This window comes from Ambystoma mexicanum, chromosome 7q, assembly GCF_040938575.1.
Source record: "Ambystoma mexicanum isolate Mex_15411 chromosome 7q, UKY_AmexF1_1, whole genome shotgun sequence".
Classification (NCBI taxonomy): domain Eukaryota; kingdom Metazoa; phylum Chordata; class Amphibia; order Caudata; family Ambystomatidae; genus Ambystoma; species Ambystoma mexicanum.
Window position 1 is genome coordinate 1,040,450,760 of NC_090941.1, and position 22,690 is coordinate 1,040,473,449.

At 45.2% G+C, this 22,690-nt stretch overlaps 1 protein-coding gene across 1 annotated transcript in view; it reads left to right on the forward strand.

Annotated features, from left to right (window-relative positions):
• Window positions 1-22,690, forward strand: part of LOC138528587 (uncharacterized) — a 1,521,057-nt gene that overhangs the window by 1,007,457 nt on the left and 490,910 nt on the right. The window contains exons 15-16 of the mRNA XM_069640364.1: window positions 20,922-20,966; window positions 21,256-21,288. Of these exons, the coding sequence (XP_069496465.1) occupies window positions 20,922-20,966; window positions 21,256-21,288 (78 nt within the window). The remainder of the gene's footprint in view (window positions 1-20,921; window positions 20,967-21,255; window positions 21,289-22,690) is intronic.

A 22,690-nucleotide genomic window follows, 5' to 3' on the forward strand; every position in this document is an offset into this window, starting at 1 on the left:
GGAGAATTAGGATAGAGGATAGGTTGGAGTGCTTAGCAGAGTAGATGAAGTTGGAGCCATTCATGAGTGCTGTTTCCGAGGAGTGACAGGAGCGGAAACCTGCTTATAGGGGGCCTCAAAGGTTGTGGATGTGTACGAAATTGGTAAAACGGTTGAACACAACCCTTTCAAGCACTTTAAAGTAAACGGAATGAGAGACACAGGGCTAAAGCTAGCCGGTAGATTCGGGTCAGCTCCTTGCTTTTTTAGGAGAGGGATGACCGTGGCCATTTTGAAAATAGAGGGAGAGCAAGCAGAGTTTAAGGACAGGTTGAAGAGTTCAGTGAGGTGAGACTCCATTGAAGAGGCAATAGGCTTGACGAGCTCCGGAGCAAGAAGGTCTGATGGGTCACACAAGGGCTTAACCTTTATGAATGGAGATAATACTTCTTCAGTATTAGTGTGACTAAAGTGGGAGGAAGAGGAACAGGATGATGGTAGAGGAGTTGAACCTAAATTAGGTATTCTCCCTATTTTTTGTTGTCGGGGGACCAATTCTCAAACGGGAGATTTCAATTAAGCCAAATACAGAACACGAAAAATTGGTTACCCCTTTCTATGCTGACCGAATATTCGATTGGTCATGTTTTTACGCAATCTTTATGTTTGCATAAAAGAAGTTGCTAGATCTCAGCCTAAACTTGGAACATCTCGTCATGAAACCACATATTTTGTTAAAAAACAGGTTTATTTATTAATCACAAAAAAGATTTGTAATAATCACAGAACATTTTTAAAAACAACACATATATCCATATTGTCAGAAGCTCGATATACACATAACCTTTGATATTAAAAAGCAATTCAAAACCTATGAAAGACACACAATGTGCCGGGGTGAAGGATGCCATGTATATGTCTGTATATACACACTCAAGTCTTAAAGGAACAAAACAAGTAAGACAGAGAGAAAAAGAGACTGTTCTTATTTCGAATCTCATTTAGATCGTCAACATCTTTTGGCCAATGATTACATTACACACTATCTCTAAAATACACTAGATATAGTGTGTAATGTAATCCTTCTAGCTCTGCAGGCCTTCTTCAGGACACTGATATTTCTTCAAAATAGTGCTTTACTCCTGTATAGCCCTTTGATTGCTGGTCAGACACAATATTTCTACAAAAACAACATAAAGAACACAAGTAAAAATGTGGTCTAGAAAAGTTGAAGGAATCCTCTTTTGTGGAACTCCAAACAGCGCATAACTTAACTACATCAATCAATTAGATGCAAACATCACCAATATCTTACTTTTATCTACTGTCAGCATGAAGGTGAATGCTCTCCATGTAATTTGAGCGGAGATACTAATTTCTTCTGAGACATTGTCTGGTCCAAGTTGCAGATGAATATTCAGTCACTTTTTCCCCAGAGAACAAGGATGGAGTATTCTCCTTATTTCCTATAATAATACATTGTTTATCGTTAATTCGATTTTGACTTCTTATTTATCTTGGACATTATGGTTTAACTTCCACTATTTTTGCCCTATAATGCCTATAAAAAATTCTTAGTCTTTCTGAAATGTGTGTCTATTTGTACATGCCTAGATCTTGTTCAATGAGTTAATATAAAGTGTTAGTTTTAATGGATGTGGCCACAGGATGTTAAGATACCAAACAGTAGTGTATCTATCTTCCAGACAACTTCTATCAGTTAGTTTTCCACAATGTATATTGGTTTTACCTCTGGGTATTATGGGAAAATGCTTCCATTGTTTTCCCTGAAGTCTTGAGTTCCGAGACCAATCCTTTTATGTCCATAGTTATTTGGTAGCCCAGATGGATGGCACTAGGTGACCCCACAGGATGTTGTCTCTAAATAACAATAAAATAACAAACAAATGTCTTATTAATGTCTTATTATACGAGAGACAGCTTTTACAACATACTCGGTCAAGAGGAAGAGGATCGTGACATGATGTTACGATCCTTCAAAAATAAAGCTGGGAAGCAGAGGTGAGAAGCAGTCTGCAGCAGTCCAGCACGAGAGTCTTTCTACTGTCCTAACTGTATGAGGTGGAGCTTATAACTACCCACACCTACCGCAGAGCGGTGAGCGGAGCTGGGAAGCAGAGGTGAGAAGCAGTCTGCAGCAGTCCAGCACGAGAGTCTTTCTACTGTCCTTACTGTGTGAGGTGGAGCTTATAACTACCCACACCTACCGCGGAGCGGTGAGCGGAGCTGGGAAGCAGAGGTGAGAAGCAGTCTGCAGCAGTCCAGCACGAGAGTCTTTCTACTGTCCTAACTGTGTGAGGTGGAGCTTATAACTACCCACACCTACCGCGGAGCGGTGAGCGGAGCTGGGAAGCAGAGGTGAGAAGCAGTCTGCAGCAGTCCGCTGCAGACGCGGAGTCAGAGTCGCATGGAACCAGACGTAAGACCACAGAAGTCTGCAAAAACCACATGGTTAATGGCGACCGGATTAAAGGAGAGGAGTAAGTCCGAATCCGCAGTGAGACAGGCAGTGAGACAGACAGTGAGCCCTGTTGAGGAAGAGGTCTCTGGCCGTCCGGCCCTAAAGTCGGGGGCCAAAATTACAGCCCTGACCTTTGAGGAGATAGGAGCTCCAAAAACCAAGCAAACACCTATGGCGGGGGGTCGTCGGAGATTCTAACACTATCGAGACCCCCAGGGGCAGTAGTGGGGCAGATGTGAGAAAACAAACAAAGAATAACGAGAGTGTTCTCGGAAAACGGATCACGTCAGAAGTGGAAGCACCCTTAGACGGTGAGATTCTATGTCCATGGAGTGGAGCAGAATCTCGGGGGGATGAACTTACCAGCACGAGTACCCCGGTGTCTGAGGCCGATCCTACGGCTGGCTTCTCGCAGTCTCCGCTGGAGACGAGTGACGTCTGTGCGAGCGCGGTCGGAGGACGGTGCCCGCCTGACGCCAGGCGGAAGTTCAGGAGCGAAGGGCGAGGCCGGAGCCCAAACGACGAAGAAGGAAGGAGAGAGGAGGATGAAGAGGGGAAAGCGGAGGACGTGGAGGACGTGGAGGCCGCGGTCGCAGAGGCGGGGGTCTCGTCTCGGAACGAAAGGGCCCCCGTCAACAAAAGCCTCCCAGGAAACAACGATGGGCCCGTGAAGGGACCAGGAGAGTCAGAGGCAGAGGCACTGAGGATCACTCAGTGTCCAGTGCAAAACCAACCAAACAGCCCAGGAGGGAGCCGCGGAAAACCGTGGAGCCAGCAGACCACTACTCTGGAGTACGAACCCGGGGAAGTGGTAGCCCAGAAGACGAGTAAAATAGAAATAAAAGCTATGATACACCAAAGGAGCAGTGAGAAAGAGAGCTGTACTAAAAAAAAAGTAAGACAGACTAAAAGAAGATCACATGAAAATAATACCACTAAGGAGGCCATTGCCAGCGAAACTGACTCCGAAGATGAATCGGATGTGGCGAGTCGCTTAGACTCGGAAGAGGGGCTGAGTGCAGCAGATTCAGACCTAGAGATCATCGAACATGATGGCTCACATGATATAATAAATGGATCAACGGAATTGGAAGCAAACCAGAAGACCCCGGCTAAGGGGCAAAAAGGGGAGAAAAGGGGGGAAAACCATCAACTATGTTTGAAAATAAGGAAAAAAGGAACGAACCCACGGACAAAAAAGGCAAGAACTGAAAGGAAAATGGGCAGAAAGGGAGGGATCGAACAGACAAGAACGAAAGAGATGAAAAGAAGAGGTTCCCAAAGGAAAGGTTTACCGGCTCATATCTTATCGCACCCATTAAAGAACTTCTTCATACAACATCATAAAAGAAAGATACTAATTGATGACAAAGTTTCCGATGCTGAATTGTTGGAAGCGGTCGGGGAAACGCCATCTGCGCCAAAGCAGCGAAGAACCGAAAGTGGTCCGTTTGTGTCCATCAGCCAAGACCAGGCGAAAGAGGCAATCTCGGAAAAGACGGCAACTCAGAGTATAGTCCCTCCTAGGATCAGTGAGATGAGTGGTCAGGAGGCAGGTACGGAAAGAGAACAGCTACGTGTCCTCCCCCCTGGACCGCTAATGAAAACCCCAAAAAATGGGACTAAAGAGACGGAACAGAAAAGAACTGAGCAGGAGGGGGAGAACAACAAGGAGCAGGTTTCTGCAAACCCGCAACTTGGGAAAACAACACAAAGAGGGGTACCTCCATTGGACAAAGAACAGTCTACGGCATGGAATAAACCACATCAGACGACAGGCTCTCGCATGAAAGCAGCCATCGAAACAAGGGATGCGTCGAAAGCAATCTGGGACCAAGTACTGTCGATCAAAGGGTCGGGTGGGCCAAATCAAAGAAAGGACAAAGTATATAGTCCTTTGGTGGACATAACACAGTCAGACCCTCACAAGGCGACACGAAGACAAGAGAAAATTCAAGAACCTCCAAAAAAGAGAAGACTAAGTTACATTGCAGCCTCAATGCAGAAAGAGACGCCTAACAACAAACCAGACATGATCGCAATTATGTCAGCTATGTCAGTCGTGCTGGCACCATTCTGCAAGCTATACGAGGCAAAAAAGGAAGATGTAAAGAATAACACTGCAATCCTGACAAATATGATAAGTAAACTAAGCCATGTAGAACGTTATATCATCGTGTGTGAAAATCGGGCAACGCAGGAAGCATGCAAGTGGGAAACCAAAATCAAAACGCTTGAAAAGAAGATCGAAATAATGGAAGCCCTTAATAAGGATCAAATGGAAAAATGGAGCTGTACAAAAGCTAAGATCCAGGAAATGGCAGCGCAGTCGAAGATAAAGGGAAATCCGCCCTCATCTCCCAGAGAGAAGAAAAAAGCACTGACTGGGGAGCAAATCGTTAAAAGAACAACCCAAGTATCACATCACACCCCGGAGGAAAAGGGAGGCGTGACATTATCAGTGAGGCAAACGACTGAGCCATCAGAAATAATCGACCTTGTGGCAGGGTGCGTAGGAGAGGAGAAAACCAACAAACCAACGGAAAGACGAACGAAGGAACCGGACGCTAGATCACCGAAAACCATAGAGGAGTTTATGGTGATGTCAGACTTAATGAACATCTCAATCCATGAACACAAGGAAGAAACCAAACAACAAAGTAAAGAAACAAGAGAGGGTGAGATAAAAAAAAAAGGTGCAAGCCAAATAACGGACAAGGGGGATGGGAACGGAGTGGCGGAGAACGAGCAGGCGCCTAAAGCAGCCTCCGATCGACAGTTGGCAAATTTAGACGACCCACAACAGAAAAAAGGCCCCCTGGGTATCCTGGGAAATACAAGGGAAAACCCAAACAATAATAGCAGAACAGAAATGCTTTCGAACAAGAAAGCGGAAAGCCATGAAAAGGCCAGGCACGACAATAAGAAAGAAGAGACAAGAGTGTTTAAACTGGAACAGAGAATCAAAGACGGAAGATTCTTGATCTTGAATAGACCTACAGTGCTGAATATAATGAAAAAAATGAAAACCCTGAGAAAAATCAGAACAGAAGACCTGAAACTTGTGGAGCCTTATCATAGAGAAAAGAGGGCCAAGGCCTACCTCCATCTCAAGTCTGCAAGAATCAAACATATTGACCAACAAGTCTATGAAGAAATCGAACATTTGGGTTTCCACCTCACGGAGTTAACCAAGAAAAACGATAAAAACACCCTCGTAATGGAAAAGGCAGAAACCCAAAGAGCACAAACGCACTACAAATCAAGGACGGAAGAGCTCTATCGTCAAAACCGTTGGAAAGAACCACAGGAAAGGGTGGAAGCACGCAGAGAGCATCGTAACATCAGATGGGAAGATGCACGAAAGAGTGAGAGAAACAAGAAAGAGACAGAAATCCAAGCATCAAGCCGGTCCCGCCTGTCTAGGGAGAACCGGGAGAGACCGAAGGAAGACTCAGAAGATTCCCCGGCAAAGGACAAAGACAGGGATTTACGGAGGGTAAGAGGGGACGAGCAAAGGAGACATGAGGATAAGAGTAGAGCAACATCTAAAACAGAGAGGAAAGTGGTGGAGGAACAGAAAGCAGGCCCATGGAAATGGCTAACACAAAGCTGGAACAAAAACTCAAATAACTAGCAACGACCTGGGTCCCCCGGCGTCCACGAGATAAATCAAAACAGTGACGCGGTGAGGCCCGAAAAAGATCATTTTACTTTAGGGTCTTGGAACACAAGAGGCCACGCACATCTGACCACAGCTGGAGAGGTGGAACTGGGCATTTACGATATAATATGCCTTCAAGAAACATGGTTGCTCGATAGGCCAGTGCTCGATGGCTACACCGTCGAAATCTCGCCGTCAGTAAAAGGTCTGCTAGGTAGACCTTCATCAGGTCTCCTAATAGCGATCAAAACAGGACAGGGGCTATCAGAACCAAAAAAATGGAAAGAAGCTTATGAACTAACGGTGGTTTTGACGTCATGGAATCAGTGCGATGGTAAGAAGCAAAAATCTCAGATAAAGCCACTAGCGATAGTCAACTGCTATTGGAACCCGCAACGGACGTCCGCCAAATCGTTCTGTGCAAACATGAGAGACACAATTGATAAGCTATACGAGGAGTTTGAGAGGATCGAAATCGTAGTATGTGGAGACTTCAACGCAAAATGTTCCAAGATAGAGTCGGTATACTCGGGGGGCAAACAAGCAAGTGGAACATACAACCCCGCTGGAGAAAGAGGAAAAGCGTGGAATGAGGTCATCAGAGTCAGGAACATCCAAAACACAGCCGACCTCTTTCCCTCCCAACAAAACCTTCCAACGTGGGAACGCAATGCATCAAAAGCGACCCTGGACTACATCTTTATCTCGGAGGGGTTGACAAGTGTCATGAGGAATTTTGAAGTTATAAAAACCCAACAAAGTGATCACAATCTGCTAATGTGCTCATGGCAAGGACACATACCAAATAAGGAAGTATATGCTTCAGCAGTTGAAGTAAATGCCCAGAGAACCCGTCTAAGAATAACCGAAACCGACATAGCGAAAATAAACATAGCGTGGTCCCAAAAGACAACCAAATCTCAAATGACATCTGATGAGGAGAGACCGAACTACCTACCATTTTTATTGGCATTGCGAAGAAAGGTGAATAAAAACAGCGAAAACCCAATAGCACCAAAACATGCTTTCGATAAAGATTTGGTAGACAAAAGGAAAATTGTCCGTAGATTGAATAGAGTGGCAAAAAAGACCAACGCGCTGGAAGACTGGAAGAAATGGAAGCAGGCAAAGAACGAGTATACAAACTGGAGAAAACAGCACAGAGCTGCCCAAATCCAAAAAGACGCTGAAGAAATGCTGTCAAAATTACAATCAAAAAAGGCAAAGGATTTATGGGGCTTGATAAACGCACCAAATAATACACTCAAGAGCGTGCAGAGCAACGCAGTCCCGGAAGCAAGTTGGATAGGCCACTTTACAACAGAATTCAAGTCCCCGGGACAAGATGAGGGCGCAATGAATAAAAGGAACAACACACCCTGGGTCGACGTATCAGATAAAGCTGACATCGAAAAAACAATCAACAAACTAAAAACATCCCGCGCACCAGGTCCGGATGGTCTATCAAATACGGACCTTAAAATGTGCCCGAAGAAATGGTCCAATCTGATCAGCAAGATATTTGAGGTGTGCGGCAGGAAAAAAATGATTCCGAAAACATGGCTAAAGGCGGTCATAGTACCGATCTACAAGAAAGGAGCACGACATGAGCCTGAAAGCTATAGACCCATCGCCCTATTAGACATAATAGGAAAGATCTTTGCGACTCACCTGCTCACTCACTTTCGCACCTGGGAACAAAACGGCCCTTCAAGAGACGTCCTGCAAACAGGGTTCCAAAAAAACGGAAGTACGGGAATCAACATCTTTCTACTAAATATTCTGAAGGCAAAAGTAAAGGAGGGGGCCCCAAGGATTTTCCTGGCCTTTGTGGACCTATCAAAAGCGTTCGATAGAATAAATCGAAGAATGCTATGGGACAAACTACAATCCTGGAAGTGCCCAGAGGAGGTGATGGACCCCATAAAAGCCCTACACACAAAGACGAAAATCAGAGTGAAATTAAATCTACAAGGCACCCTCTCTGAAGAGATCGAAGTAAACAGAGGTGTAAAACAGGGCTGTCCATTGGCCCCAGCACTATTTATAGCCTTCCTGGGAGATTACCAACACTCAGAAGAGAAAATAAGAGTGTTCCCTCCCACGCCAACAGAAATCCCACACCTGCTATATGCTGACGATGTAATCTTGATTGATCAAACAAAAATAGGCCTCCAACGGAAACTAACACATCTGGCAAGATATATCAGCGAAAACAACCTCGAAATAAACAAATCAAAAACGAAGGTCTTGATATTAGAAAAAGGTCAAAACCCAAGAAAGAAAAAGCAGACTTTGTTTATCGAGAACATGGAAATAGAAAACATAAAAAGTATCAAATACTTGGGGGTAATGATGGACAGCTCCGGAACAGACAGCGCTTGGCAAAGTCAACTATGGGAGAAAACAAAGCGCCTGACAGCACAGCCAAGATCAGTGGAAAAAAAATACAGAACATTCTAGCTATCTCCAGCTATCATATTCTACTAATCTAAGGTAGTGCCGACCTTGGTGTACGGAGCCGAAACTTCTTTCAATATACCACGCCACCTGTGGACAAAATTGGAGGGCTATATATGGAAAACGCTGTTAGGGGTCCCGAAATCGACAGCCATGCCGGCAATTAGGAGAGAACTGGGCCTGGTATCCTTGGCAGCCATGGTGGACCAAAGTGCGATGAGTCTATTCAGAAAGATAATCATGTCGGACACGCTACCTACCTATGAGTTCAGGAGAGATGAAATTGAAGCAGGGAAGTGCAGAGCCCTAAACAATTGGGCGATGGGTAGAAAAGAAGATCTGAAAAAAATTGCCTGCTCTGAAAAAGATCTAATGGAAAATCCTGAGAGAATCAAACGAAAAATGAAAGAGTGGGATTGGATGACCATAGTGGAGAAAGCGGCTGGCAATAAACTTCTAATGCATCTACCACCCACTTTCAATTGTTTGAACAAACCTCAAAATTACTGCCACAAATTCCCCAACAAAAAACTGAGAAACCTTTTTCTAAAAGCCAGATTAAACCTACTACCAACCCGAGAAATCATAGCCATTCGGGATTCGAATAGGATAAAGACATGCCGCCTATGTGACAATCAAACGGAAATAGAAATACTGAAACATCTAGTGTTGAAATGCCCAGAAACTATGGAAATCCGAAAAATTTATCTCCAACCCCTGGCAAAAAATGCATGGCACCTCGAACCCGATGACTGGTGGAACCGATTAATATTAGGTGAAAAAACAAACTGGACGGTGGCAATGGCAAAACTAATAGATATAGTGATGAAAAAGATCAACACACTTTCGAATGGACCACAACCTGCATCAAGACTGGAACCAACATAGGGAAGCGGACAAAGATGCAAAGCCCAGTGGGACAGAGACACCATCTTTGTGAGACGCGGAGAGGAAGGGGACTTGCGCGAAGTGCTTCCCTAATGAAGAGAAAGAAATTGTGAAGAAGTTTTTGATAAAACTCTTTGTTTTACCACTTTGAGTAAATTTCAATTAAAAAAATATAAAAAAAAAATATGTTTTTCCAACTACACTTACATATACACTCAGTTTGTTGTCATATTGGCTGAGTCAAATTTGTTGGCGTCAAGGGACACAGTGATGATTTTCACAAAAGGCCTTAATACACTCGAACCCCACTAGCTAGGTATTGAGATAAACAGAAGCATAGTCAAGATGAAAATGGGGCTTAGAAATACCAGTCTTACTTAAATATTTACAAAGCCTTACGGGGACAAACGTCTTCAAAACAACCCGGTATCATTACTTACTTGATTGATATGACCGGAGGTCAAAAAAAGGGGGCGTCTTTTCTCCTTGCGTCTGCTTCAGATATACGCACACCACCGGCTTTCTTTTTAGCATTCAGATGCTATTTATAGTACAGCTCCGTGGCGCACATAATGCGCGCCCAATTGTATTGGTCACGTGATCAACGAACTTTAAACAGGTCAATTTTAAAGGGGCAGTAGCTTGTTCAACTGAGAAAGAATTTGGAATTATTCCTGCATCTCACATGGTATGCTGCCTCGTTTCTAAGGCACCGTTATTATGTGGTTGGAGCAATACTGTTTTAAGTGTGTCCATTTCGGCAGGGTTAGCAGTATTGCCTATTTATTCTGCATGTATTTGTACATATCTGTTTAATTTTTGCCCAAAAAATGTGTACCTTCGTGCATCTCCAAAACATATGGATTAAGTCAGCTTCTTTGTTACCACACCACGGGCATGCCGACCTGGTGTGTTTGTTGAAGCTCGCCACCCTTATAGGGGTCCTATATGTTCTATACAAGACATTCATCTGTATTGATCTGAATCTTGCGTTCCTAGACACTTCTTTAGGGTGCAACAGGCCCCTTTGCCATTCCTTTTCTGTGATATCTACTCTCAGGTCCTTCTCCCATTTAGCCTTCAGTGTGGCTGTGCAGGGATTAGGTCTGTCATTTAGTTGGGCATACAATCTCGACCCTGGCCGCCATCCATCTCTCAGATTATATATTTCTGTCATCAGAGGGTTTGCCTCTGGTTCTTCCGGCCACTCACCCCAGTTCTTTTTAGCTGTATGTTTTAGCCTCAGAAACCATAAAAATTGCTCTCTTGGTAGCCCTTCCTTTTCATGCAGTGGTTCAAGTTTCTAAATGACCCCTCCTCAGACATGCCCCCCAAGGTGTATAATCCCAGCCTTTCCCCTACTTCTTATGGTGTGGAAGTCTGTGTTTACTACTCCTGACTCCGCCAGTAGTGGCATTTCGGGTGAGTAAGGATGCACCAGGTGTAGGACTGATTTGACCCTGTTCCATATTAGCCAGCCTAGTGTCACCAGCATGGGATCTTGTATCTTGTGGGGACCATAGCATTTCTTTCAAGTACATTGGAGCAATCGAATCCCACAAAAGTCTTGTTTCTGCAGTTACGCCATCCGACAGCCATCTCGTTATATGACTAAATTGTGCTGCCAAATAAGGCCTTTCGAAGTCTGGGAGTTGTATACCGCCTTCCTTGCAAGGCCGAGTCAGTATGGTCAGTGCTAGTTTGTGGCGTGCAGTTCCCCAAAGAAAGTCCCTGGTCATTGCTTCTAGGGTATGGAAGAAAGATGGCCTAATATAGTGGCAGATGTTCTGGAAATAGTACAGGAACCTCGGTAGAATGATCATTTTGGTGATCGATGCCCTTCCCATCATTGATAGCGGTAGCTTGGAGCAGAACTTCATTGAGTTGCGTAGGCCCTGTATCACAGCCACAGCGTTGTGTTCATGTGTGAGTTCCAGTGTATGCCAAATCCGTACCCCTAGGTACCTGAACATATCCAATTGCCAATGTATTCTCACCTCCGGTAGTCTCCGAGTCTCTATCCCTCTCAGACCTGCAAGTGGGAACATGTAAGACTTTTGGTTACTGAAGCGTATCCCGGAGTAGCGTGCAAAATTATCTAGTACCTCTAGTATTGTCGGAGCATTATGTTGTGGGTCCTTCAAGTAGGCAGAACATCATCAGCGTAGAGTGATATAATGTGATACTCCCCGCCTATTTTTATCCCAGCATCAAAGAAATGCTTTCTGATGTATATCGCAATGGGCTCTAATCCTCGGATGTACGGCATGGGTGACAACGGGCATCCTTGTCTAGTACCCCTTTGAATGTCCCAGATCTTAGATATCATCTGTCCTGTCTTTACTCTTGCCACCGGGTCGCTATACAACACCTGAATCCACCTCACAAAGCATTCCCCGAACCAAATACCCGCAGGACCTCTATCAGCCATTCCCAGTATATGGAGTCGAATGTCTTAATAGCGTCTATCGACATCACTGCAAGGTGTTCTCCTTCTTGTTGCGTTTGTGCCATAATATGTTGTAACCTACGTAGATTAGCAGTCGTGTTTCGACCTGGCACAAAACCACTTTGATCTTCGTGTAACACACTCCCTATTACTCTGGACAGGCGTTTGGCCAATATGGTGGTCAATATCTAAGCGTCATAGTTTAGCATAGCTAAAGGGCGGTACGAGTCACAATCATCCGCTGGTTTATTTGGTTTGCGTATCGGTACTTTCAGCGTTTCCCTCATACTTTTCGGGAGTGTTCCAACTTCATATGCCTCCCTGAACACCTCGTGAAGTATTGGAGTTAGTGTCGGTTCATATGCCTTATAAAATTCAGGAGGGAGTCCATCGCTACCCGGGGTCTTGCAAGTGGACAGTGGTCTGATTGTGTCTGTGATGTCCTCCGTAGTGATTTCCTCATCTAAGGCCTCTCATTGTGACTTGCCCAGTGTAAGGAGCTCAATTTCTTCCAATGCGTTGCGTATATCTGCCAAAGTCACCGGGGTGTCATGGGCATATAACTTAGCGTAGAAGGCTGTGAAGGTGTCATTGATGGATTGTTGTGTGTTGTGCAATATCCCGTATTCCCCTTTGAGTGTTGTCGTTGGATGTCTAAGGTGTTCTTGCCTACATAGACACACCAACAGTCTGCCGGGCTTATCCCCTTCTTTATGTGTTCTGGCAGCGCATGTTATGTAGTCGAACTTGGATAATCTCCCCCATGCCTCCTGGCAGCCAGTTCTGGCCTCCGCCTTTTCTGGCCTCCGCCAGTTTCTCCTCCTCCTTCCAGGTCCCCCGGTTGACAGATTCTAACTGTTTTATACCCTCGTCTCGCTTCTCCAGCTCCTCTTTCCCTAGCCTCCTGATGCCTCCCGAACCTGCAATGACCTCTCCCCGTATTACCACTTTCAGGGCCTCCCATATCATACTCCAGTGGTCTACACTGCCTTGATTTATCGTGATGTACTCCTCAAGTTTATCCCCAAGTTCCCCCCTGAAGGCCTGGTCAGTGAGTGCTTCCGTGGGCATTTGCCATAATGGTATGGGTGGCCGGGGTCCTGACATCGCCCAGTGTATGAGTAGGGGGGAATGGTCCGAGATTGAGCTACACATGTATTGTATCAAGTCCACTTGTGCCAGGTGCGTTTTATCAATAAAGAAATAGTCAATCCTCGTGTACAGACCATGCAGTGAGGAATAGTGCAAGTAGGCTCTAACATTGGGGTGGCATTCCATCCAAGCATCTACCAGGTCAAGTTGTTCTAGCATGGAGCTCAGTGCCAGTGGGGCGGCTTCAACTCGATTTCGTGGCGGCTCCGATCTATCCAGGTCAATATCTTTTACACAGTTAAAGTCTCTACCCCATATGTACAGACCCACTCAATATTGGAGTATTTTAGTGTGGAGCATATTCAGGTGCGCAGGTATACCGTGGTTGGGGAAGTATGAGTTTACAATGCAGATCTCAGTTTGCTCAATTGCTCCCCACAGTACGAGGTACTGTGCCACTTCTGTGTCACTTTCAGTTCCCAGCAGTCGGAAAGGCACCCCCGTGTTGACCCAAGTGAACACGCCTCTTGCATATGAGGAGTAGGTGGCCCCATGTCCCTGCCCCCCCCCAGCATTCCTTCAGTTTGACCATGGCCTCGGCCGTGAGGTGGGTTTCTTTGAGTAGTGCTATGTCCACCTTTTTTCTATGTAAGCAGGATTTAATTCTATTTCTGCGCAGGTAGGAGCCCATCCCACGCACATTCCATGTCAAAATCTTAAGTTGCGTTGCCATGGTCAGTTTTTGGTACACCCAAGTTTCGTATCCCTACCCCCCTTGCTTGCCCCCGACAGTCATGGCAGGGTTCCCCACTCCCCCACCTCGCTGTACACCCATCTCGCTGTGTGTTATAAGCTTAGACTTTTCTCACCCACCTTTTCTCATCATGAAGACATTGGAACAACGTAAAACAACAACAACAATTGACACAAACCAAACAAATTAACCGACTGCACCGAGCAGCTGCTACATAGAGACAACGCTCAGGTGCCCCCGCACCTTCTAAACCCATGCGGGTCGTCCCGTGCGGGTCGTGTAAATATCGAATCAATAATTTCGATTGCATTAATTTCGAAAAAAATGTTGAAAAAAAAATGTTGAATATTTTTTTTTACTTTGTTTTTTTTGGGGTTTGGCTAGTAAAAAAAGGGTTATTAAAAAAACGGGGGGTTGTGGGGGAACCCCCATTACATTTTTTTTTTATAAAATAAAATAAATTCGACATTATTTTTCCGACATTATTGATTCGAAATAAATGCATTCAAAAATATCACTATAAACCCTACCCATCCATTGTGCTAACTATGCTTCGTTACAATGGGTTCTTGTGCTCCAAGTGATAGTTTATTTCGAGATTCTCCGGGGCATTTTAATCCTCGAACGTCAGCTTCTTAGTTGTTGCAGCTCCGACTATGTCACCGCTTCGTCGCCCACTGCCATGTTGTTGTGTTCCAGGCACATGGTGGCAGTTGCTGGGGTCTCCAGGAAAACAGCTTTCCCCTCTATATAACACTTTGAGACGGGACGGGTACATTAACATATACTTGAGATTCAGCTGCCGGAGTCGGGCTTTGACCGGAATGAAGGATTTTCTCGCTCTCTGCACCGCTGATGTGTAGACTGGGTACATGGCTATTTTGGCGTTGTCCCTCCTTATCTCCCTGCCCTCCCGTGAATGGCATAGTATGATTTCCCTGTCTTGAAAATTCAGGATCCTGGCCAGCATCGGCCGAGTGTGCGATCCAGGTGGTGTTTTTTTTTTGTAAGGATCTATAGGCCCGCTCGACCGCAAAGCCTTGTGAGATGCGTCCAGCACCGACTTCCTGTTGCAGTAAGGATTCTACAAAGTTCGTGGGATTGGATCCCTCCATTCCCTCAGGCACTCCTAAAATGCGTACATTGTTCCGCCTAGATCTACCCTCCGCGTCTTCAGCCCTTTCCTCTAGTACTTTGTCACACCTCTCCAGATGATGTACCCTGGCCTGCATATCTTTCAGCGTATCCGAAGTTTCCTTTTGTCCAACTTCCGTGGCTGTTACCCGTTCAGTGAGGTTGCGCATATCCTGGCGCATCAGCTGCATGTCTGCTTTAACTTCCTCTATTTTTGTGTCTATAAAGGAACGTAGACCTGCAATTGCCTCCAGCACATGTTTGTCTTTATTGGGTGGCTCTAGGTCAGCCTGGTCTGCGTGGGCCTCTTTGATACTTGACGGCTGATCTTGCGGCCTGGTCGCTGCAAAGGACTCCATTATAGTGGGGCTACTCTTCTTTTTAGATGAGGGCATGTTGCACACATTGGGGCCAGGCAGTGCTGGGCACAGGGCACCTACAGTAAGTAGTTAAGTGATGCAAGTCACAAAGTCACACCACAAGCCGAGCAGGGATTCAGGGGTTAGCCAAGGCAATATGCCGAGCGTCGCCCCAAATTTCTCCTCCGTTGTGTTCCCAGAGCAGTATTGGGCCACCTTACGTCAAGCAAGGCCTATCCCCAGTTGCAGTGTTGTAGGCATTGTTGGGAGCGGACTGCAAATGTAGTGCCACTACTAGCTACTCATCTGCTGGGTGCGTTAGTGGGCTCGTAGGGTCAGGTGCAGTTACCCCGTTGGTTTATTGTTGAGGTGTCCAGTGAACCCTCAAACAGTGGAGCGTCAGTTTATTTGCTACTGGTCTCCAGGCTCTGACTTAGCTTCCAGGTCACTGTAGATGAGGGGTGTGTGACATGGACACAGCTCACTCCTGCCCTTCCCACGTGCTGTAGCTTTCCAGCTGCCGGGCAAGCAAGTGGCACCCCCTGCTCCGGATGTATTCTCCCTGCGCATTAATGGGGGGCAGCAAATCACGATGCAGGCAGGGCGCCACCTTCCCCGACAAGTCCTGTAGGGGATCTGGGCCGGGTCCGCTAGCCTGCGGTTGCCCCCAATTATAATTCAGTGTTTTACTGCACCGAGCGCCGCGGGCCCAAGCAGTAGGGGTCGCAGCGTGGGCCACAGTAGTTATTCGCTGTTGCTTGCACTCACCGGGTCAGGCCAGGATCAGGGTGTGCAGTCTTCTGTTGGCCGCCAATGTAGCCTTGCGGTCCACTGTCGTGGGTCACCGTGCAGGCGTCCCGTGATTCATAGGCTATTTGTCTGTAGAAAGTTGTTTCCCTCCAGGTGTTGTGTTCATTATACGCCGCTGATCCGAGCCCCGGCGCCACCTCCAGCACAGTGCATGTTTATTCCGATCGTTTCCTTCGTTGCTGCCATCAGTGTGCAGCAGCCGTTCCGCGGAGCGCTGTGGGCACGTCGGGATTGCGAGCATCCCAGTTGTCCTCTCGCCTGCAAAGGAGTCACGGTCCCACTGCCTGCCCTGCAAGAACCCGCAGCCGGTCCTCGCCACCACACCAGTCTCGGGGCTCTTTACTGACGTGTTCGGTGCTCTTCACCCCTCGATTTGCTCCAGCACAATAGCGAGCGGGCAGGCCAGGGATGGCAGTGCAGGGAAGCATAGCTTTCCCCCCTCAGCGTCCACCGGGGCACCTTCGTTTCAGGCACGCCCCTCCCCCACAACGCTCCGAGCCGCACCTGAGACCGCCATCTTGCGTGCCCTGGGGTCTGTCTTCAGCAGCCTCGTGCTGTGTGAAACGGTCTCTGATTTTCCCCCTCTCTTCACCCGCCGTTTGCAGAAACAGTTCCTCTGCTCCCAGATAATGTTTGTAGAACACAAAATCATAGAAAACTCCATGAGCTCAGGCCACACCCCCATTTGGATGGTATATGGACGCGGTTTCATAATCGTCCATAAACAAGTTGGCCAAGTCCGGGGCAAAGGTTGCCCCATGCTTGTTCCATGCACTTGTCTGTAGAAGGTACCGTCATATACGAAAAAATTAGTGCAATTCTAATGCATTCCAAAATAAACGCTGTCGAAACTTTTTCTAAGGTCCATATGCGTTTATTCAGAAAAAGTTCCATGACTCTCAGGCATTCTGCTTGTCGGATGCTTGTATATAAAGCTGTGACGTCTAATGTCACTAGTATGGTTCCCGTTACTACTGACAGATGTTTCAGTAGATTCATCATGCTCGTTGTATCTTTAACAAAAGATTGCATCGATCTCACAAAAGGTCGAAGGAAGCAATCGGAATAGATTGATAGTGATTCCAAGAGTGAGTTGATGGCTGAGAAAATAGGTCTGTCAGGCGGGGTTAGTGGATTTTTAAGTACTTTGGTTAGTAGGTAGAATGCTGGGATGTAGGATTGGTATTGGTTAGAAACAGAAATTCATCTTGTTCTATCCAACCTTTGCCTAAAGCGTGGCTTCAGCCGGTGGTGTGCGTATAGCTGAAGCAGACGCGAGGGGAGAAGTCGCCATCTTTTTTTGACCTTAGGTCATATCAATCAAGTAAGTAATGATACAAGGTTGTTTTGAAGACTTTTGTCCCCGTAAGGCTATGTAAATATTTAAGTAATACTGGTATTTCTAAGCCACATTTTCATCTTGATTATGCTTCTATTTATCTCAATACCTAGCTAGGGAGGTTCGAGTGTATTGAGGCCTTTTGTGAAAATCATCACTGTGTCCCTTGATGCCAAAAGATTTGACTCAGCCAATATGACAACGAACTGAGTGTATATGTAAGTGTAGTTGGAAAAAAATATTTATTTTTGAAGGATTGTAACATCATGTCACAATCCTCTTCCTCTGGACTGACTATGTTGTAAAAGCTGTCTCTCGTATAATAAGACATTTGTCTATCATTTTGTTGTTGTTTAGAGACAACATTTGGTGGGGTCACCTACTGCCATCCATCTGGGCTACCAAATAACTGTGGACATAAAAGGATTGGTCTCGGAACATAAGACGTCAGGGAAAACAATGGAAGCATTTTCCCATAATACCCAGAGGTAAAACCAATATACGTTGTGGAAAACGAACTAATAGAAGTTGTCTGTAAGATAGATACACTACTGTTTGGTATCAAAATAGAATTAACGATAAACAATGTATTCTTATAGGAAATAAGGAGAATACTCCATCCTTGTTCTCTGGGGAAAAAGTGACTGAATATTCATCTGCAACCTGGACCAGACAGTGTCCCAGAAGAAATTAGTATCTCTGCTCAAATTACGTGGAGAGCATTCACCTTCATGCTGACAGTAGATAAAAGTAAAATATTGGTGATGTTTGCTGATGTAGTTAAGTTATGCGCTGTTCGGAGTTCCACAAAAGAGGATTCCTTGAACTTTTCTACATCACATTTTTACTTGTGTTTTTTATGTTGTTTTTGTAGAAATATTGTCTCTGACCAGCAATCAAAGGGGTATACAGGAGTAAACCACTATTTTGAAGAAATATCATTGTCCTGAAGAAGGCCTGCAGAACTAGAAGGAAAATACACTAGAGATAGTTTGTAATGTAAACATTGGGCGAAACATGTCGACGATCTAAATTAGATTCGGAATAAGAACAGTCTCTTTTTCTTTCTGTCTTACTTGTTTTGTTCCTATAAGTCTTGAGTGTGTATATACAGACATATACATGGCATCATTTACCCCGGCACATTGTGTGTCTTTCATAGGTTTTTTAATTGCTTTTTAATATCAAAGGTATATAATGTGTATATCGAGCTTCTGACAATATGCATATATATGTTTTTTTTAAATGTTCTTTTTTGTGATTAATAAATAAACCCGTTTTTTAATGACAATATGTGGTTTCATGACGAGATGTTCAAGTTTAGGCTGAGATCTAGCAACTTCTTTTATGCAAACATAAAGATTGCGTAAAAACATCATCAATTGAATATTCTGGCAGCATAGAAAGGGGTAACCAATTTTTCGTGTTCTGTATTTGGCTTGATGGTAGAGTACGCAGAGTGTAGAGTGTAGAAAGCGGGAGTGTGAGGAAGATCAGAAGAGAGTCTTTAATTTTGGAAATGTTTGCAGCAAAGTATTCCGCCGGGTCATTAGCTGTGAGAGTGGAGTTGATAGTCATAGGTTTAGGAGAAATGAGGAGTTAATTTAGGGTGACCTGTAGCCGGCGAGAATGGTTGGAGTGAGAGACAATGATGGTGCAGTAGAAATCAGTTTTTGCTCTATTTAAAGAGGAATTGAGAGAGTTCAGGGCAGAGAGGTAAAGTTTCAGGTCCTCATGTGAGTGGATATGCCTCCATTTGCACAACAGCCAACACATATCTGTGCGCAAAGAGCTTATGAAGGGGGTGACCCATGGTTGAGGATGCTGAGATTTAGAGGTGAAAGTTAGTGGGAAGTCAGAGGACAATAAGTCATATAGTAGGGATTGGAAGCTGGAAAAGGCAGTGCTAGTGGAAGAGGTATCAGGTGTGAAGGAGGAGAGTGAGAAATGTAGGTCTGAGAGAAAGGGAGGAATGGCAGAAAGTTTACATTTCCTTTAGGTGAGGCAAGTGGTGAGGAGAGGTCAGAAGGTGGAAAGGAGATGGTGGAAATAATGGAGTGATCAGATAGGGATGGTGTGACAGTAGTATTAGTGGCTGACAGAGAGGTGGAGATGAATACGAGATCCAAAGAGCTGCCCCAGGTGTGGTTACGTAGGTTATGGATAGAATGGAGAGCGTGGTCATTCAGAAAAGACTGAAGTTCAGATTTCTGAGAAGTGATTGGATAGGGAAGGTTAAAGTCACCTAAGAGAATGCGGTGATGGTTAGTGGTAAGAGAATCAAGGAATTGCCCAAGTTCATCAAAGAATGATCCAGTGAGACCAGGAGGGCGATAGATGGAGATGATGTGAACCGAGTGAGGCGGAACAATAATAGAGATGGTGAATACAGACTGAGCATTCCAGAGTCCATGTTCCGTTGGTGCGGTAAGGAAGATTAGAGAAGTTGAGTCTCAGAGGTAGAGAAGCGAGGTGGATAGGTTTTAGGAGAGGTATGGTTAGCTTCTCTGCTTGGTTGAAAATGTTCATTTATTGTGTGATTTAGTTTGCAAAAAAGAAACTTTATACACATATTCACATAAAAAGATACAGCACATAAAACGAGATTTACAGTATGATAGAAATATGAGATGCAAGAGAGATGAAGCAGTGGGAGTTTTGAGATGTGAGCCAGGGATAGGAAAGGAGGAAGTTGTAGCATGATTGGAGAAAGCATAGTGAAAGGTGAGTAGGAAGAACAGGAGGAGCGAATGGATTGCAAATGATTACTGCAGTCTGGAAAGACAGCACAGTGATTAACAAGCTAGGAGTACGTAGGGTGCAGCAGGGAGAAAGGCAAATGCAAAGACTCATAGGCTCAGAGGCCAAGGGGCTGGTCAGCAGCTGGTCTTCACCCTTCACTGTTCCATCCTTAACTGGGACACCCGTGGATGGACGCCCCTAAGTGATGACACACGCTTCTGTCACTTGATTGCCTCGTCCATCAGTGGTTGGTCTCTGATTTGGTCCCGCGTGTTGCTGGGGACGTAAGCTAATGTGGATTGCAATTATTGCATGACATATGCCACTTACAATATGAGGCTGCATTCCAAAGCAGTTCCACAATTCTGTATTGCAATTTAGGGTATCCAAAATTGGGATGTGGTTCAGAAATCAATGACAAAACACTGGTCACATATTCTGTAAAGACTCCTCTAATATAAGTATGCAAGGATATGTCATGTCTTTTAGTATTGAGTGCAGTGGGCTGCATGGTCCTGGTTACAAGTGTCCCGTGTAGCCACATTTGATGAATTGCAGGTTATGAGTCTTATGCCATTGTAAATGGCTGAAAAGATATGCATGCACTTGTTCTCTGGTTATGTGTCATAGAGGAATGAAAATTATGTAGGTATTGTTGCTGACTTGCCCACATTAATTACTGTAGATGTCTGCATTAGTTACTTAGACTAGGCACCTTATAGCTAGCTGCATGAACACTGATGTCATGATGGTTGCTTTTATTTTACAGCAAATGCACAAAGCCTGCACTTGTGAACCAGGCTCAGCAAACTGGGTAAGTGCTGATCATTACTGTTATTTACAAATAACACATTTCTATCTGTGACCTCCTCAAGATTTAACCCAGGTTCTAATGCATTATGTCTTGTCTGGAAGTGAGTCTATTCCCTAAACCTTTTCTAGTCCTATATTCATGTCTGTACTACCTTCCACTTCTTTCTATGAAGCAGATGCGACCAGTTCACTTCAATATGTAAATTACATCACCCTCGGACTAAACAATTATTTTGTTAAACTGCACTGTACAATCTCAAACATGTACATCTGTCTCACTTCCCTTTCAGTGACCCCATGATTGAGCAAAGTCAGCAAACCGAGTAAGTAACATTGTGTGAACTTTAAATGTTCAGTAAGCACATGGTAGGTAACTGATAAAGCTTGCACCCATGATGCTGTGAAGAATTACCATTATCACCTCTAAGATTCGCCCAATTGTAGGAATTGAGAGTAAATTCATTCAATGAAAGCGCGATGAACATGCCCTCCAGATACCCTTCTTTTTACAAAGATGAAAGTGCATTTACATTTGAAGATTTGGGTTCTGGTCTTTGGAACAGGGGCTCATTTCATGCTCCAGAATGGTTTACACACACAGACATGGATATGACATAATTGGCTAAAGAGTCCAGGAGATTAATACATTTAAGTAACAGAAAGCAGTTGCTAAGCCCAGTGTATTATCTGATTTAGCGCTCTATCTCTTTCTAGCTTCCGCTCTTGCTCTCTCTGTCTCTCTCTCTCTCCCTCTATCTCTCACTTTCTCTCTGTAATCTCTTTCTCTGTCTGTATCTCTCTATTTCGAAGGGATTGTGTCCTCTGACGTATTCCTTATCTTTGATAATACGTTTCCAGCTTGCTGGCCTCGGAAATTTTTTCTGTAGAGGGCGCTGCGCGTCGACGTCTGCCGAGTCGATGTCCCTCGACGGCCACCGTATCGGCGCCGACGTCACCATGCCCATAAATAGACACGCGCTGCGTCCGTTGCTCAGTTCCGTTTTTCCGCGCTTCGTGGGGCCTCGGAACGTCGTTGCTCAGTTCAGTCAGGTTTATCTAAATCTATTTCGCAAATATTCCTTATCGTTCTCGATGGCTTCTTCATCAGAACCGACGACGCCGCAATCCGGCTTCAAGAAATGTCGAGACTGCGGTAAAAAAATGTCAATAACTGATCCACACAGAGTCTGTTTATGGTGCTTGGGGTCCGAGCACCATTGTTCGGAGTGTGAGGACTGCATGTCCATGACGACGAAAGCCCTGAAGGAGCGAAAGGGGAAGCTCTCGAGAGGTAAGTCAGCCAAATCCTCCTCGAAGGTTTTGTCGGCTGAGTCGAGGCATTCGTCTCCTCGCCGTCGAAAACACTCCCCTTCTAGATCTCGAAGCAGCTCCCACCATTCGTCGAGATCTAGACACTCAAAAAAGAGACGTCGAAGGTCCCATTCCTCGTCGTCTTCGGTGTCCCCAGAAAGAGTTTCCTGTCCCACCAAACACAGTTCTCAGGCTGAGTGGGAGGAATTCAGAAAGAAAATGTTAAGCGTCTTCGAGAACGCGGCCTCGACCCCCTCGAAGACAGCTGAGGATGATACCCCGGGTGAAAAACCCAAAAAATCAAAACGCAGCGAGTCGCAGCACCCGGCGAAACATTCCACCCGAGAGCGCCATTAGCCATCGGGTAAGAAGGCACCGTCTTAGACGCCGTCGTCGAAGGTTCCTTCAACGCAC